Source organism: Capra hircus, chromosome 11, assembly GCF_001704415.2.
Source record: "Capra hircus breed San Clemente chromosome 11, ASM170441v1, whole genome shotgun sequence".
Taxonomy (NCBI): Eukaryota; Metazoa; Chordata; class Mammalia; order Artiodactyla; family Bovidae; genus Capra; species Capra hircus.
In genome coordinates this window covers 48298625-48315776 of record NC_030818.1, presented here as the reverse complement: position 1 = coordinate 48315776, position 17152 = coordinate 48298625, and the positions used below count along the sequence as shown (strand labels likewise).

Below are 17152 nucleotides of genomic sequence, written 5' to 3'. Positions count from 1 at the left end.
TTTTGTACACAAATTTTCATCACAACTTTATTTGTAATCACTGGAAACAACCCAATGTCCATCAGTGGCTGAGGACTTGTTTTGACTATAGCCCTGGAGGGAACGGGGCAGATGGATGTACACAGGTTGAGTCTCCCTTCCCTCTCCCTGTGACATCTGGGACAATGCATGGTATCTAATTCAGATATATTTATCTCCAGAAATGTTTGAGAAAGAAACACACCTCTTAATCTAGGCTAAGACTTCTACTAAGGCCATCAGAAACTTCCTGCAAAAGAATGGGAGGCTACTGGATCCTGAAATTTCATGAGTACTCAGTTTGTTCTACTAATCTGACAAAAAAAAGGCTCCATCACACCCCAAAGAAGCCCATTTCATTAATCACATCTTCACTGTCAGGACATTTCCCTCTCAGTGTGGCCAATGGAGGCTTCAGTATTAACTACTGTCCATCTGGTGGGTGGAACAGCAAATCACCCCCAGCTAACCCTATGACAGCAGGGCTGGACATGGATCAGCAGAGCCTTGCAGGTAAGCATGCCACAACACTGACCTTTTCTCCACTTGGTGTGTGGAACACAACCAAAGCGTGTAGGGTAAACTGCCATGTAAATGGTGACCTCATGCTGGTCACATAATGAACTAACTGCAAGGCATTTTAGCTTTAAGTTTTAGATTCCTTAAGTTTTAGGCTTCCCTGGTGGCTCAGATGGTAAAGAATTTGCTTGCAATGTGGCAATCCTGAGTTTGATCCCTGGGTCAGGAAGATCACCTGGAGGAGGGCATGGCAACCCACTCCAGTATTCTTGCCTGGAGAGTCCATGGACAGATGAGCCTGGTAGGCTACAGGCCATGGGGTCACAAAGAACTGGATACAACTCAGTGACCAACACTTTAACTTTTAGATTCCTAACTTTTAGATTCCTTTAAGTTTCCTCTCACAGCTCTGTAATCTAAACTTAACCAAATCTGATGCTAATTTTCTAAGAAATGAATAAAACTTATTTGAGTGATTTTGACATCTTCATTCCCTAATGTCAATGCAGGTACACCATTATCCTCGTAACGAGAATTTACTCTAAGAAGTAGGGCTGAATGAAGTCAGCTGTAAGAGGTTCCACGTGCTTACTCTGAACAGCCTGCTCGATTCCTCTCAGTCTGGCATAGGCAGTGTTTATATCCAGAGTAAAGTTGTCAACCTGCTCCTGGCTGAGCCGACGAAACTGTAATTCTTGTTCAGCAAGTTTCTCAGACAGGTCCTGAAATTATAAATAGTTGACAAAAAGTGATGCTACCTCCATGTATGTCACTTATTGGGTCACTAAGTCTTCCAACACCTGCTAAGTTCAAAAGCAAAAAGGACCTTTATCTCAAAACAGGTGTCACGAAACTCCTACAGTGTGTGTCAAGTTTCAAAAATTTCTTAAAATTTATAGCTGATGTTTAATTTTAATCTTCTACAAATTTACAGGTGGAACCTAATATTAAGAGGAAGAAGACCAGAAGGAAGAAGTCTATTAAAATGAGAAAGTGACAACTTTAGAAAATAAAGTAACTATATAGCCACCCATATTTACATTCAATTCAGTATCTTCTTGAGTTCATTTTTTTTCTCAGAAAAATATGCAACAAATAGAATTTAAAGTAATACACCTTTTCCTATTGGCATAAATTTCAATTTTCCAGAAGCTTTCCTTAGTTAGAAAACCTCATTTCCTTCTTGTGAGACAAGATAACAAGTTAATGTATTATAAAACAGCCTGAGTAGAAACTAATTATTTTCTGTATTTCCAAACTTCACCTCTCTGGGATGTTTCCTCAGATATAAAAATCAGAACTACTACGTAATCCACAGTTTGTGGAGATAAAGCAGGAAATGCATGTGCCAAGTATCATCACCTGCATACCTGAAACCCCTGTACCAACACTCCTTAAAGCTCTGAAGTCTCCAAATGACTAGGACATAGATATAAAACACATATCTGATCACACAGGGACACCTTAATGTAAGAAGGAGCAGATTTGCAAATATACAAAAGCCCACCACTTTACCCACCCACCCCCCAACCAGGACTTACCTGGTGGTCCAGTGGTTAAGAATCTGCCTTGCAATGCTGGGCACTACGGTTTGATCCCTGGTCAGGGAACTAAGATCCCACATGCTGAGGAGCAACTAAGTCTGCTGGCCACAACTACTGAGCCTGCACACCACAACTAGAGTCTGTGAGCCTCACAAAGATTCCACATGCTGCAACTAAGACCCAACGCAGCCAAATCAATGAATATTTACAAGACAAAAAAGCTCCCCCATCCCCTGCACTCCACGATGGGTACCATTAGAAACTTTCCTCCATGCTTTCACACCTCATATGAAAGGACGTGGAGACGTTAGATGAAAGCAGAGACTGTTTATAACATAAATGGGAAAAGAAGGTTGAAGAGGAGACAATGCTTTACAACAGGTCCTCACCTGCTCAAACTCATACTTCAATTCCTGCTCTTGGACCCTAAGGACGTCTCGTAAGTGATCAGTGTGGGCAGCAGCCTGCCGGCGAAGCTGGGTTCTCATTTCATTCTCCATGGCGTCTCTGACTTCCTCTACCTGTGAAGCCAAGCACAGTAATGAGGAGTTCTCAAATCTGCACAAATGCTTACGCAAACGAGAAAGACCAGTAACCACGATGATGGCAGCTTCTTGGGTCTGGAACCCCTATGATTGCCGTGAATGTGAACACACTCTATACTTCGAATGCTAATATGAATCAGAAAGCTAAGTGTAGGGAAGCGACTCATATAAGGTCACACCTATGTCACATGGCTATAGCAAAATCAGATTCAAACAGGGGCTTCTTTGACCCCTCCCTCAAACTTGTGTTTCTTCCATATCACCAGGCTGTCTCCTAAACAAACACTGTTATTTCCTGAATCACAAACTCCCCTGGGAATTAAGAAATCCAAGCTCATTGAAAAAACAACTATAAAGATTTGAGATCAAACACAGCTTCACTGCAACCATCTGTGTGCCCTCAAGGAAATTATTCATCATCTGTCTCCATTCTATACTCTGTGAATAATACCTACCATGCAGAAGTATTAAGAAAATTAGCAAATATCTGGCAGTTATTGAACACAATCTCTCTCAACAAAGAAAGCTGCTCTGAAACTGCTGATTTTCATATGAATTTAGATTCACATAGGCCAAATCAAGGCAAAACTGAAGTCTATCAAGTCTGGCTCAATAATTAGACATGGCTCATGCTACAAATTACTTAACACTAATTACCTGGAATTCATAACTTAATTTTTCTCAGACACAATACAGTTAATGAATGAATCCATTCAGTCAATGGATAAATATTTATGAAGTGCCTGTCCTGTGCCAAGAACTGCCCACTATAAGCGTGAATGAAATGGTGCTCAAGGTAGACAAACTTCTCGCACTATTGCCAAGGTATACATTTCAAGAGAGGAATGAGTGACATCTCAGACTGTGATACCTGTTTTTAAGAAAATAAATAGGGCAAGAGACGAAAAAGTAATACAGAGGCTCTACTCTAGAGGGAAGGGAATAGGAATGGGAGCATTTAGTTGTTGGTCACTCAGTTGTGTCCAACTCTTTGCAACCCCATGGACTGCAGCACGCCAGGCCTCCCTGTCCATTACCACCTCCCGGGGTTTGCTCAAACTCATGTCCATTGAGTTGGTGATGCCATCCAACCATCTCATCCTCTAGTACCCTCTTCTCCTTCTGCCTTCAAAAAGATGTAGTCAAGGCACCAAAACAACATCAACAAAAAAACTCAGGGAACCTGCGAAATAAAACAAGTGGAAGGAGCCTGGCTCAGAGCAAACAGGAATGAGATCAAGGGCTTTCTAGGTGTAAGTTACGAATTTGGATTTTACATTAAATGCAGTGGGCAGTCAGGGGAGAATTTTCAGCAGCACAGTGTCTGATGAGAATATATTTTATAAATAAAGACCACCTGCCTGTGTAAACAAAGAAAGATGGGTATGCAAACAGGGAACCTGCCAAGAAGACAATGTGGACTAAGGTGGTGGTGACTGAGAGAGAGACTAGTGGAGAGTTTGGGGATTTACTCTTGATGCAGAGCTTGGTAGACTCTCAGTGGCCTGAATGCGAAAGTTGATGGAAACACCTAACTGAGCACGATTTCTAGCTTGATCAACTGAGTGCATGGAGATTTATTCAGAGAGAAACAAGCTGAGGGGCTGGAAAACAAGTTGCACAGAATCAAGAAATTTGTTCTGAACATGAAATGACTACTGAAAATCCAGCTGGAGTCATCGAGTCAGCCCAAGAAACCAAGGCAGAGGTCAGAGCCTGTAAAATAAATGTCAGTGACATTGGCCACAGAACTAACTAAGAGCACCTGGAGGCAGCAAGATGGATAAAAGGTTTCAGGACAATGCGAATGCACGCTGATATTTGAAAGGCTGAGCAACAGAGGCCAAAGAGTGTCAGCAAGGTGGGGGAAGGGCCGGCAGAGTGTGGTATCTGGCAGTCTAAGGAAGAAAGCACTTTTAGGAATAAGTGGCCAGCTGTGTAGCTGAGAATACCCAAAGGTAGAATGAGTAGCAAGGTTCCTAATCAGTCAGTAGACACCTCTTTAATACACAGTGTGCACAGGCAGAAGACCACAGCTATTTCATCCATTCTTAACTACCAACCACTCAGAAAAAAATATTCTCAGAATCCAGTAGGGACTCCTGGGCTTCCCAGGTAGCTCAGTGGTAAAGAACCCGCCTGCTAATGCATGAGACATGGGTTCGATCCCTGGATTGGGAAGATCTCCTGGAGAAGGAAACGGCAACCCACTCCAGTATTCTTGCCTGGGAAAGCCCATGGATGGAGGAGCCTGACAGGCTATAGTCCCTGGGGTCACAAGAGCCAGACACAACTGAGTGACACAACAGAGACTCTTTCAACACTGCTTAAGGGGCTGAAAGGCTCCACTGGGAAAAGATAAGCTAGATAATCCTGGATGCTAGCAGCTCATTACTTTCTGGCATTTCTGCATCTGCTCAACATAAAGGCTTGCTGTTAGACCCGTCCTTCCCTAGAAGTTCTGACAAGAACAAGGGCAGAAGCTCCATTCAAAGGTGCACTGGCCTAATTGACAGCTAGTATTCTGAAGTCAGTGACTGCTGCTATTATTTTCGAGAGGTAGATAATCAAGCTAGATTCACATAAATATTGGTTAACTTTACTCATTTCTTTACCTTTCTGTCCTGTTCAGCCTGTATCTCACTTCTGTGATGCTCTAATGCTTTTGCTACTGCAGAGTCAAATGCCCGCTTTTCCTCCAGCTTCTGTTTCTCCAAGGCTAAGGCAATGTGCTGCTTCTCTGTGGCTTTCTGTTCGGCCAGTGCTCTGTTCAGCTGGTCAATGCGGCGATGAGCATGAGCAATCAGGGCGTTCAGGTCGTCGGCAGACAGCTTGTCAGCTAAACCAAACCACATGAAAATGTCAATGATGTCACCCAAATCACAATCCAAGTAACTTGCCTCAACTGACTGCAATTTAATTTTCAAAGCTAGAAAGAAAAGACAAGAGGAGCTGACATTTCATAAGAGATACAGAGGCTGCAGTCTAATCAGAAATGCACAGCTCATGCCCAACAACTAGATATTTCCAATTCCAAGCAAAACTGTTCAGGGAGGTCTTCAAGTATAGAATCAGTTTTTGTTTTTTTTTTTCCAGTAACCCAAATTAGTAGTTCTTCCAATCTAAACTAATTATAAACTGGCTTTACAACTCAATGTAATTTTGCCTCTCAGGACAAGCTTACATACACAATCGTTTTCTTTCAAGCATAACAGGAATCCAAATAAAGATTTTTTTCTGCTAAAACTTGACTCAAATTCAAATTCTCTCAGACTTTTCCCTAATCAGAGCTATGTACTTTTTCTTACACAGGTAATATAATCCAGGACAGTCATCTGCAGCCAGACCTGTCCATCAGAACCATTTTTAGAGCTTTTCAAAATAATCATACTTAAAGATTCTGATTCAATTTTTTTTTTCTTTCCCAGTCTCACACTCCACAAGTGTTCGGAGATATTACCACAGGTTAACAATTACGGCTGTAACAGCAAAATAAAGAATATGGGAAATACTATATAACAAATAATGCAATTCCACAATTAAGTAGATCAAAAAGCAAAAAAAGAATAAGATTTATAGACCAAGTTCAGTATGTGTAGCTCCTTTAGATATTGATTTGATCAAAAAGAACTTAAAAAAAAAAAAGACTCATTCCAAAAAGTGGGCTATTTGAAGTCTGAAGCAACATTTGATAACACAAAGAATTATTGTTGAGGGTGACAATGGTTTGGTGATAACAGTAAAAAATACAGAAAGTTTTTACAAGTGAAAGAATATGCTATTTGGGATTTGCTTCAACATAAGCTGGGGGAATAAATGAGACAAAACCAGCCAGGTGTTGGTAACTGCCAAAGTTGGGAGACAGGTCCACAGGAGTTCATTCCAATTTTCTTACTTTTTAATGTTTGAAATTTTATCAAATAAAAACTTAAAATATATATCTTCACATATATCACATCTATAGGTTTCCGATCACATGGTAAAAACATTTTTGTTACTGAGAACATATGGATGACAAAAATATCCAAATTAGATTTATGGCATGCAACATAATTCTACTTTATATTAATTTTGATAGTTTAGTATGAGAATCACAGGCAAAATAAAGACTTGAGCCTTTTTAAGACTTAAAACACAAGTCTTTAAACATAAAATGCATGTAACTACTCACCTAGGTCAGAAATACCTACAAAGGAAAAGAACAATGGTTTGAGAAAAAGAAAGTACATGCATCAGTTATTAATCACTGTATAGAAATATCCAAAAGACAACAAGAAGGAACCAGAAGCCAGTGGTAGAAAAAGCACATTTTAGTGCTGAAAAGCAAAATGATGAGTGTATTTCCTAAAAAAGTTTTAAAGGATCATAAAACAATATAAATCAAGGTAAATTCTAACATTTCAGAGAATCAGAGAGTGAATGACACTGAAAGTAGTTTTGGTTTCTGGGGACTCATCTCTTTTCATGAAGCAATCAACTAAATTTTTACACAGGAACTACAGTTTTTGTTTATTCCCCCACTTCACATCAGCTCGCAGGCTATTTCAGGAAGTCACAGTCCATTAAACCAACCACTTAATCTGGTTCTCAACCAAAGAAACAGGGAGCTGACCCAATGCTGCAGGAAGAACGGGCAAAGATGGACAAGGCAAATAGCTCTGTCTCAACCTATTGCCAGACTAAACTCTGTGGATTTCTCCACTTAATCCTTTCATACAAATCCTGATTTTATTTTCTGCTTTGACGAGAAACCGCTATCTATCTCCCTCTTAAGTGAGTCAACCACAAGAAAAAGAAAACTAACTTCATGTCTGAGTTATTTTTTGATAGCCTTGATTCTACTTCTTGCCATTAAATCATTCTGGTTGGCCCTAATGCCGTTAAAATCCCTGCACTGGTATTATTACCTGAGCTACTTAGACCAGCCTTGGTTCTATGATGCAGTTTCAACACCCTCACCCCAGAGAGGCCTATATCACTAGTTCTTCAAATGCTACCTGACGTTCAGTTTCTAAAAGACACTGGCATTTAGGAAGTACTATTTTGATCTTGAGACTCCAGATCTCTGTGATTTCAGTCACACAGCGCTTCATGCAGATGTGACTACTCCCTGCAGTTACAATGTGTAATTGCCACCAAATTCCCTGCAATCTGAGCTATTTGCAAGCTGAAGGCCACACAGCCTGACCTTCCCTTTTCACCTAATGTCCCGGGGTGAGTTCTCAATCAGGGTTGTCACAGAGCAGCCACAAGGTATGCTTAAGTAATTTATTATAAATATTTTTAAAGTGCCAAACCTGTTCAATAATTTTACATATAATAGGCAAATAAAGTCAAGGTTAAAATATCACTTCACTCACTAAGATTCCACACTGGCTGGAATTTGCGTTCACCATTGCTAAACCGGGTGTGTCACCTGTCACAGGTATGACTGAAATAAAATGCTGAAAACACTATACTGCACAAGAGATGAAATACGCATGCCAGACGGGTTTAGACCAGAGAATGGAGCTGACAAGTTTAGATCAGATGATCAGTTGTTTAAAAAAAAAAACTGAAAAAGTAAAATACCAACACTTCAGTTGCACTTACTCATCCCCTTCCACCCCGGCAAGACTTCTGGAGTAATACTGTCCAGCTCTCGTTTAAAGTCGTCCCGGGCTTGGACCACGAGCTCATGATACTGAGACACGACCTTAGCCTCAGATTGAGCTGCCTGAACCTGAACAAATACAAGGGGTATGTGGTTAAAGTGAACAAAAAATACCATAAACACTCCAAAAAATATGTCATATTCATGTATTCATTTACATTTGGTTGTGAATATGTAAGTAATACACAGGAAGAAATCTAAAGGTCAGAGAAAGGAATGTAAATATTGTCTTTGTTTCCATCTAATTCTGTTCAAATGCCATGGATAAACCCTTCCCCATCTCCTTATGCCATTGGCCCTCTTTCTCTGGGTCACGGAAAAACTGACCACACAGATCAGAAGTGCAGACAAAAGAGATGCTACAAAATGGAAATTTCCGTAAGTAGTAAAGACCATGAGCAAACACTTACCTATTATAAAATGTATCAACAATACTGAACAATCCACTTCATGTCCAAAGCAAGTTTCTAAAATTAGTAACAACTAATATTCTTTTCCAGGGGAAGGGAGAAAGATGAAAGGAATCTTAATATTTTCCTGAATTCTTAAAAACCCCTTGACAAAAACGACATTAAAAAATAAAAAATACTTATAAAAGACCTGAAAAACATACCTTTTGGACCACATTATCCAGATCAACGATCATGTTGTGAAGCTTCCCCTCTGCAGCGGTTATATGAGATTTGGCCCCAGCAACCTCTTCTTTCTTTGCATTTTCAATTACACTCTTCATCTTCTCTAACTCTTCTCTGGAAACCAATAAAACAAAGGTTTAGTATTAATCCTTGGCAACTTTATTAAAAAAACTGAAATCAATACAAGTTACAGCCACAATTGTAACAAGTTACAATTAAGTCTATGAAACATTTAATTTGAAACAACTACTCAATGCTTTTTCACACTCAATAGGCAGAGAAGTTTTCCTCACCAACAACTGAAAACACCTCAGTTTTTTAGCACCTCAAGTTAGATTTAAAGAGTGGACCAGATGAGTAGCATGGTGTACAGGAAAAGACATAGGCTTCAGAACCTGGTAGACCTGGATTTAGCTCCCAGATCAGCCTCTCCTTTGTTGCTCACCCTGGCATAGGGATTAGAAGTAATTCATGAGCAGTGTTTTGCACAGTACCTGCTACTGTGCTATCGAGAGTACTCAATAAATGGTAGCTTTTGCAAGGATTAGATTGATTCCCTTGCCAATGAGAGCTTGAGGAAGACAAAGGCAAGGGAGAAAATCAAAGAGCTCACTGAGCATAGAGCTGGGTCTTCGGGAGCCCTCTCGATTCAGGCTGGGTAGACTATAATCTACAAACCACAAACACAGAACTCAGAGCTCTGAATCGTAATCTACTGATGTGATGAACATCATGTGGTCAATCTCCTAAAAGACATGTTAGCTTTATCAGAAAGCTTCCCTTTCTCTATCAATTACAAATATTATGTTAAGACAACAAAATTCTGAATGACAAACAACAGTTCCATAATGTTGAAGAGAACCCATTTTCAAATACAGGTTCCTATTGACAGAGATTGAACTTATATTTGGTTTGCTTGCTTGGTTCTAGTTTTAGCCAACTTTCAGGAATCAAGGTCAAGGTAGCATAAACTAGACCTATTATATGCTAACTACTTTGGTAGTTAAGGCAAAGAGTGTGACGCACTCCTTAAATTCTTATAAAACTGCTCAACCCATCCCAGAAAAACCTTGAAATAATGGCAGAATCTCTGTAAACCATAGACATATCACCTAAGTAATACTGCAAATAAAATACAAAATTGTTTATGTAAGTTTCTGCCACATTTATTTTGGCCAGATTATATATTCTATTCTCTCTCTTCCTTTTAAATTTTCATGTTCCTAAAACCAAAATACAGTATAGGTGGAGAAGGGAAGGGTTTCTCTGCCTCCTCTTTCTATGTAGACAGTACAAAGAAAACAGAGCCAAAAGAAAGCCACCAGGAGGCCCTAATTACTTGTCAAAGTCCATGAGTAATTACTTGGCTTTGAGAAGGGCATCAGCAGCCTCATCTACTGCCTTTCTGCGTTCCTTCAATGCGCCCTCCACTGTGCGCCACTGAGCGGATTTCTTGTCACCTGCAATCTAAACAAAAAGCTTTAGTTATGAACACATGAATAAACACTAGTACTGTCACAATAACATGACTAAATACAGAAAATCAAAGGTTAAAAAAGTATATATAACATTTCTCCCAAACAGGAACTCTTAATCTAATGTTCATGAGAGGTTCAAAGAAGTCCATGAATCATCTCCCATCAACCAACCCACCAAAACTGTAAGAGTGTGTTCCAGTGCACAAGTATACTATAAGGAGAAAGAATATTTTTACTAGATTCTCAAAAGGAGATATGAAGCAGAAAAGATGAATAAGAACAACTTGTCACGAACTGTCTGTGAATTAAATCTTTCTTCAACGAAGCATCAGTACTTAAAATTTTCTTACTTGCACGTCTACTGAAATATTAGTAAGTATAATAAAAAGTTTACACACTTGTGGGGTTTCTACTTCCCCAAAACATTACCCCCAAGAATGACTCTCCATAACCTTTAAGGAGAAAATCAAGTCTTGTCAAGAACACCACTCCACTTTGAGCTGGTTTTACACAATGTGGACTTCATACAAATGTCTCCCTTGGAAATTCCTTAAGGCAGGTTCAACATTTTTTGCTCCAGCATTGGAACTGACTGCCACCTTCTTCAGCTGAGCAGAGCTGGCTCATATTTACGGCATGTATCACACCAAAAACAAAAACCACCTCTAGCAGAATAATCACACTCTATGAAGCAAGATGCTCACACAAGAGACGTGTAAGAACCCTTGCAACTGAAGGTGTGGCACAGATGAGTCCAGCTTCCATCCCCCCCCCCCCCACTCTGCATCATATAAACAATGAGCAAGATGCTATCTGCAACTGTTTCAACTCTTTAAAACTACTTTTAAAATTAGTTATTAACTATTTTAAATGACCTTTCCTTCTCCCTTTCCTTTGCCAAGTAGATATAGGTTAAAGTAGTATATTATGTTTAGATATGACAAAACCACCTTAGGGCTTATCTTCAAAGTACAGCTGACCATTTAACAACACAGGTCTAAACTGCACGGGACCACTTATATGAAGATCTTCTTTCAGCAGAGTACTACACAATAGACAGCTGGCTCAATCCTCAGATGCAGAAGGGCCAATTATGAGACTTGAGCATCCCTGAACTGTGGTATCCCTGGCTGATACTGGACCCAAATCCCCTGTACATACTGATGCGTGACTATACACTATACCAGGACCTTGGTGAAAAACAGGAACATATTAAATTATCAGAAAATAAAATATTTATTGTCAAGGAAAAAAATGACTACAGTAGTTCAAAATTATAGTTCAGAAGTCACCAAAGAGAGTCACCGCAAGGGCTGCTGCACACCCAAAACAAGAGTGCCCTCTGAGTTAGGTGTCCTGGGCCTTGGATGACCATCCTGTATCTTCCACTGTCAGAAACACAAGTGGTTTTGCCTCTGAGCCCCAGGCCTGCTACTTGAAGGGGAAGAGGACTCAGTAATGCCTCTGCTTTGGATCATTCACAAGCAATTCTCAACCTTATGCATTCCCCTTGACATCAAGTGTGATCTTCATTTTAAATGTACATTCATTATCAACAGAAAGTTTAAACAACCAAGTTCCTTAAGGCAGGATTAACCTGGCCACTGGACCACTGTGACAGTCTGAGGAAGCCTCTCTGAATAACATTTTTAAATGCTTAAAATGAAACTACGAGATTACAAAGGAGCCCAATTACACTGAAATTTGATTAAAAAATATGTATTTTTTTAATTCTTTGACACACAAACCAAGATTTAGTGGCAGAACTAATAAATACCCTAATCTAGAAGTAGTGATGAGCATAAATGATATTTCAACAGTCTGTAAGTACCCATAATGTGATAGGAAAATACTTGCGCTCTCTCTTGGTAATAAAGTTATGAATACTACTAACACTACTGCTTTTGTTGTCAATATAAATAAATGAAGGAAAAGCTTTTGAGGCTAGTGAAAATAAAGATATTTTCCATCCAAGTTTAATGAGCCCCTGAATTCTATCCAGACTTGACCCTAGGTTAAGAACTGCTTTTAGAAGAAATACTTGGTACTTTTTTACCTTTGTATCTCACTTTTGAACTTTTTATGTTTTACATAGATTGTTGTAAAGTAACAAAACAAAGTTATTTCATGGTGCAAATAATCAAGTTGAGGTTTAGGTAAACTACCACTCTAGCCATCCTGCAAAATAAAATATATCAAGAAAGCATGCTGGGGTTTCCCTGGTGGTCCAGCAGTTAAGAATCCACCTGCCAATTCAGGGACACAGGTTCGATCCCCGGTCTGGGAAGATCATGCCTCGGAACAACTAAGCCCATGGGCCACAACTACTAAGCCTGTGCTCCAGAGCCCAGGAGCTACCAACTACTGAGCCCCTGGGCTGTAACTACTGAAGCCTGCACGCCCTAGAGCCCAAGCTCTACAATAAGAGAAGCCACTGCAAACAGAAGCCCACACACCACAACTAGAGTGCAGTCCCTGCTTGCCACAACTAGAGAAAAGCCCGGACAGCAAAAGAGACCTAGCACAGCCAAAAATAAATAAGTTTTTTCAATTACTAACAAAAAAAAAAAAAGAAAGGATGCTGGTTTGGGCCACGTCAGTATCTTGTCATGTGCAAAAAATTTTACAAGACCAGACCTTACTGTATGCTGTTACAAGACCTTGATATCATACTAGGATAACTCTTCATAACTAACCCAAATAGACTCATGAATCATGTTAAGTGTCAATAACATATCTGGGGGCCAAAATGGATCTCCCTCCACTTGTAGAGATCCAAAGATAAGCTGTCCTATAAAACAGACACCAGATTCCCCTACAATCCTCTGGTCCAACTGTTTACAGGCACTGCCTTTTAGAAAGTAACTCAGTATATATTACAGAGTGAGCCTACATGCACCTACAGCTTTTTACTAGAAGAAACAGAGTTGCGATCAATTTTTAACATTCCAAAACTTGTGCTCGTACATTTTTCTGGATTATTTTGTTAACACCAGCTAACTTTGCCTAATCTGGTTAACTTATACTATAAGGTATCCTTTAGTTGTAAAATCTAAATTATAATAGATTTTGTACTGTTCAAGCGACATGCACCACATGTTATATGTTCAGTGGGGAGAGGAAATACCCTCTTATGTATAGCCTTCCACCAAAGTAATACCATTGACATTTTAAAGTTTCTAATCACTGTCCTTCTGAAAGAACTCACTTGGGTTCACACTCAACTTCCTGATATCATGCAACTTTGAGCTTTCTCACGTGTATAATCAGTATATTAAATATTCCCTGTGTGGTTTCTTAGAATGAACTTTTAAGATTTAAGCTTTGTTCTTGGACTTTAAATAAATAGAATCTTCTTTTAATTTTTCCAAGGCTGTAGTTTCTTGGCTGTTTGCAACAGAAGTATAATTTAACTGATTTGTGATATATGTGCATATGCCTAAAGCAATGTAAAGTGTATTTAACTTTTAAAAACCTCAGTCATGATGGCAAAATAACTTTATTGATGATGCAGAATCCTGATCCCTGAGATTTATTAGGTTCTCTATTTTATTCTTTAAATGACTTGATGTCAAGATGCATTTTTATATACTGAATAACTGAATGTAATGATAAAGGAAATTTACTAAGTCTCAGTATTACATTTTAATTAGTGTAATTACTTTATTCTTTGAAGTGTATAATGCAAATAATCAGCATAAACATTTAAAGTAACTAGTGTTTTGGGTACCCTGGGATCTCTGTATTATTTCTTACAACTGTGTATCCATCTCAAAGTATCTCACAAAAAAGTATACTTTAAAAAATGGTTGGCAATTTTAAAGCAAAAAAAAAACAAACAACAAACACATTCAAGCAGTATTAAAACATGAGAGCAAATTCAAACTAATCTTAATACCACATCATGGTTGTGAGATAAAGCATTACATATAAAATTCATTAAAAAGAACATTTCAAGTTTTCTTTTTTTTCATTTTTCTAAAAAGACAATCATTCTAGTTTGCTTTCACTTGGTGAGAGAAAGCCAAACCTAGGAGGAAGAAATCACGTGTAACGTTCTTCGCCCACCTCAGAATCATCCATGGCTGCTTTCAGAATGTTCGCATGGGCAGTGACAGCCTGCACCGCAGCATTCTGAGCCACAATTGCCTGCTGAGTGATGCAGGCAGTCTGGCTCAGAGCATCTTCTAAGCTCTTAGCTAATGCTGAAGTTAAAAGAAAAAAAAGTTAAAAACCAGATCTTTCCCCACCAATTACTTTAATCTTTCCCTCTTTACCTGTTGAGTCTTGTGTCACATTTCCCCCCAAAATGAACAAACAAATACAGTTTTAGAGAATCAAAGTTACACTTAAAAGTATGATAAAATTATTGAATCCAGGGATTTCCCTGGTAGTCCAATGGAGGGGGCACAGGTTCAATCCCTGGTCAGGGAATTAGATCTCACATGCTGCAACTAAGACCCGGTGTAGCCAAATAAATAAATTTTTAAAAAAAATTTATTGAATCCAGATGATCAATCTATGGGGGTTATTATACTATTTTTACCTTTATGTATATCTGAACTTTTCCAAAATAAAACAAGTCTGGGGTTTTCTATACACAAGGGAAAATCACAACAGGAAAGACAAATGTATGAAAGGATTGACGGTCTCTTAAATAAGTTAGTACATAGTTTAGAAAATAATCCAGAGAATGCTGTGAAAGCAATTATAACTACAAGGAAGAGCAAAAGGATAAACGTGAAGATATAATATAGGATGTCAAAATGAATAAATGTGAGGAAGGGGAGTAAGAAAACAGATATTTTAGAATGTGTTTGAGCTTATATCACTATCAGCCTAACACAAGTACATATAGTAATAAGCTAACATACTTGAAAACCTGGGTAACCAAAAATCAAAAAAATATACCACAGATTCACAAACACCAAAAAGAAAGGAATTCAAGCATAATACAAATGAAAACCATCAAATCACAAAAGTGAACACACGAAGAAAGAACTAGTACATTAACTGGAAAATAAGGTTTAAAATGGAGATAAATACATATACATCAGTAATTATCTTAAGTGTCAACAGACTGACTAATCCTAACAAAAACACAGAGTGGCAGTACAATGAGAAGTCTGCTCACCACAACTAGAGAATAGCCCACATGCAGCAGCAAAGGCCCAGCACCTAGAGGGGTGGGATGGGGAGGGAGGTGGGAGGGATGTTCAGGTGGGAGGGGATATGGGCAAACCTATGGCTGATTCATATTGATGTTTGGTAGAAACCAATGCATTATTTTAAAGCAATCATCCTTCAATTAAAATTAAATTAAAAAAAAAAAAGACCCAGCATAGCCAAAAAAAAAAAAAAAGAGTTACAGATTGGATAATAAAACAAGAATCTACAATATGCTGCCTATAAAAGACCCACTTCAGGGTGAAAGATACACACAGATTGAAAGTGAAGGGATAGGGATGGAAAAAGATATTTTCATTTCATGTGAACAGAAACAAGAAAGCAACAGTAGCAAAATTCGTATCAGATGAAACAAACTTTAAAACAAAGGTCATAAAGGACAAAGGTGGACACTAATGATAAAAGGATCAATAGAAAAAAAGGATATTTTTTATACTCATTAATATATATGCACTCAATACAGGAAAACCTAAATACATAAAAGAAATACTAACATACATAAAGGGAGAGTCTGATGTGAATACACTAATAGTAGGAGACTGTAACACCTCACTGCCATTAATGAGCAGATCTTACAGACAGAAAATCAGTGAGGCAACAGATACTGTAAATGACACAATAAAACAGACTTAACTGATATCTATAGGACATTACATCCAAAAAATCAGAATACACATTCTTCTCAAGCATGCATGGGAACGTTCTCTAGGATAGACTACATAATTGGACACAAAACAAGCCCAACAAATGTGCTTATACTGGCCCATCTACTCTTTACACAATTCTAACAAACTTGCTTCCTAGGAGTAAGACAGAATTTTTGAAGGAAACCAAAAATCATTAAAGGGAGAAAGACAAACAGAAATAAATGGAAAGAACACAAAAAACAAGAAAATACACCTACAAACAGCTGTCATAAGAGTTTAAAACTAACAACTCTCAGTCTAGCAAAAAACTACATGCACACTACCTCCAGGGACATCAATATCCTGCAGCAGTATACAATAAATTATGTTTCATGTGCCTTAAGGCAGGAAAATACATTTTTAGATAACTAGTATCTTTTTTCTTTAAACTATCAAAAAACCTAATATAAAACTGAAACCTAAAAAAGGAATAAGCCTCCGCTGGGTGGAAACCCGCAGTGTGTGGAACATTCCATCCCTCAACAATGTCATAAAAGAGGACGATGATACTGAGTCCAGAGGCCAGGTAACAAACTAGAGAAGGAGCCATTTCCGACCTGCACAAATAAATGTATAAGTGTAACAATTAGAAGACTTTTAGGCAAGGTGTCAAAACATAAATTATTCCTGTTCTGCAAAGTATATAGAATCTTCAGCACTAACCATACTAAAAACAAATGAAGAGAGTATATGTATCACTTGGAATTTACACCAATTTTACACTAAGAATAACCCCTTGTCACTTGGGTAAAAGTTTAGATGGAAAGAACACAAATGATGAAATAAATGTGGTGAATAGGAGCAATGCCACTAAAGAAACCGCACAGCTGACAGATGAGAAACTTGCGCAAAGGTTGAAGAAGAAAGCAGCTGAGAGACATGACCCA

The 17152-nt window shown here is 38.5% G+C and overlaps 1 protein-coding gene across 5 annotated transcripts in view; it reads right to left on the bottom strand.

Moving 5' to 3' along the window:
* IMMT (inner membrane mitochondrial protein) overlaps positions 1 to 17152 on the bottom strand; it is a 38977-nt gene that overhangs the window by 1177 nt on the left and 20648 nt on the right. For 3 of the 5 annotated variants that reach the window (XM_005686702.3, XM_018055364.1, XM_018055365.1), the window contains exons 7-14: positions 14461 to 14597; positions 10278 to 10381; positions 8893 to 9028; positions 8219 to 8348; positions 6798 to 6812; positions 5242 to 5465; positions 2471 to 2602; positions 1130 to 1259 (exon numbers count right to left, since the gene is read on the bottom strand). In XM_005686702.3, coding sequence (XP_005686759.2) covers positions 1130 to 1259; positions 2471 to 2602; positions 5242 to 5465; positions 6798 to 6812; positions 8219 to 8348; positions 8893 to 9028; positions 10278 to 10381; positions 14461 to 14597 — 1008 coding nt within the window. The remainder of the gene's footprint in view (positions 1 to 1129; positions 1260 to 2470; positions 2603 to 5241; positions 5466 to 6797; positions 6813 to 8218; positions 8349 to 8892; positions 9029 to 10277; positions 10382 to 14460; positions 14598 to 17152) is intronic. The other 2 variants (XM_005686705.3, XM_018055367.1) reach the window with 1 other exon arrangement.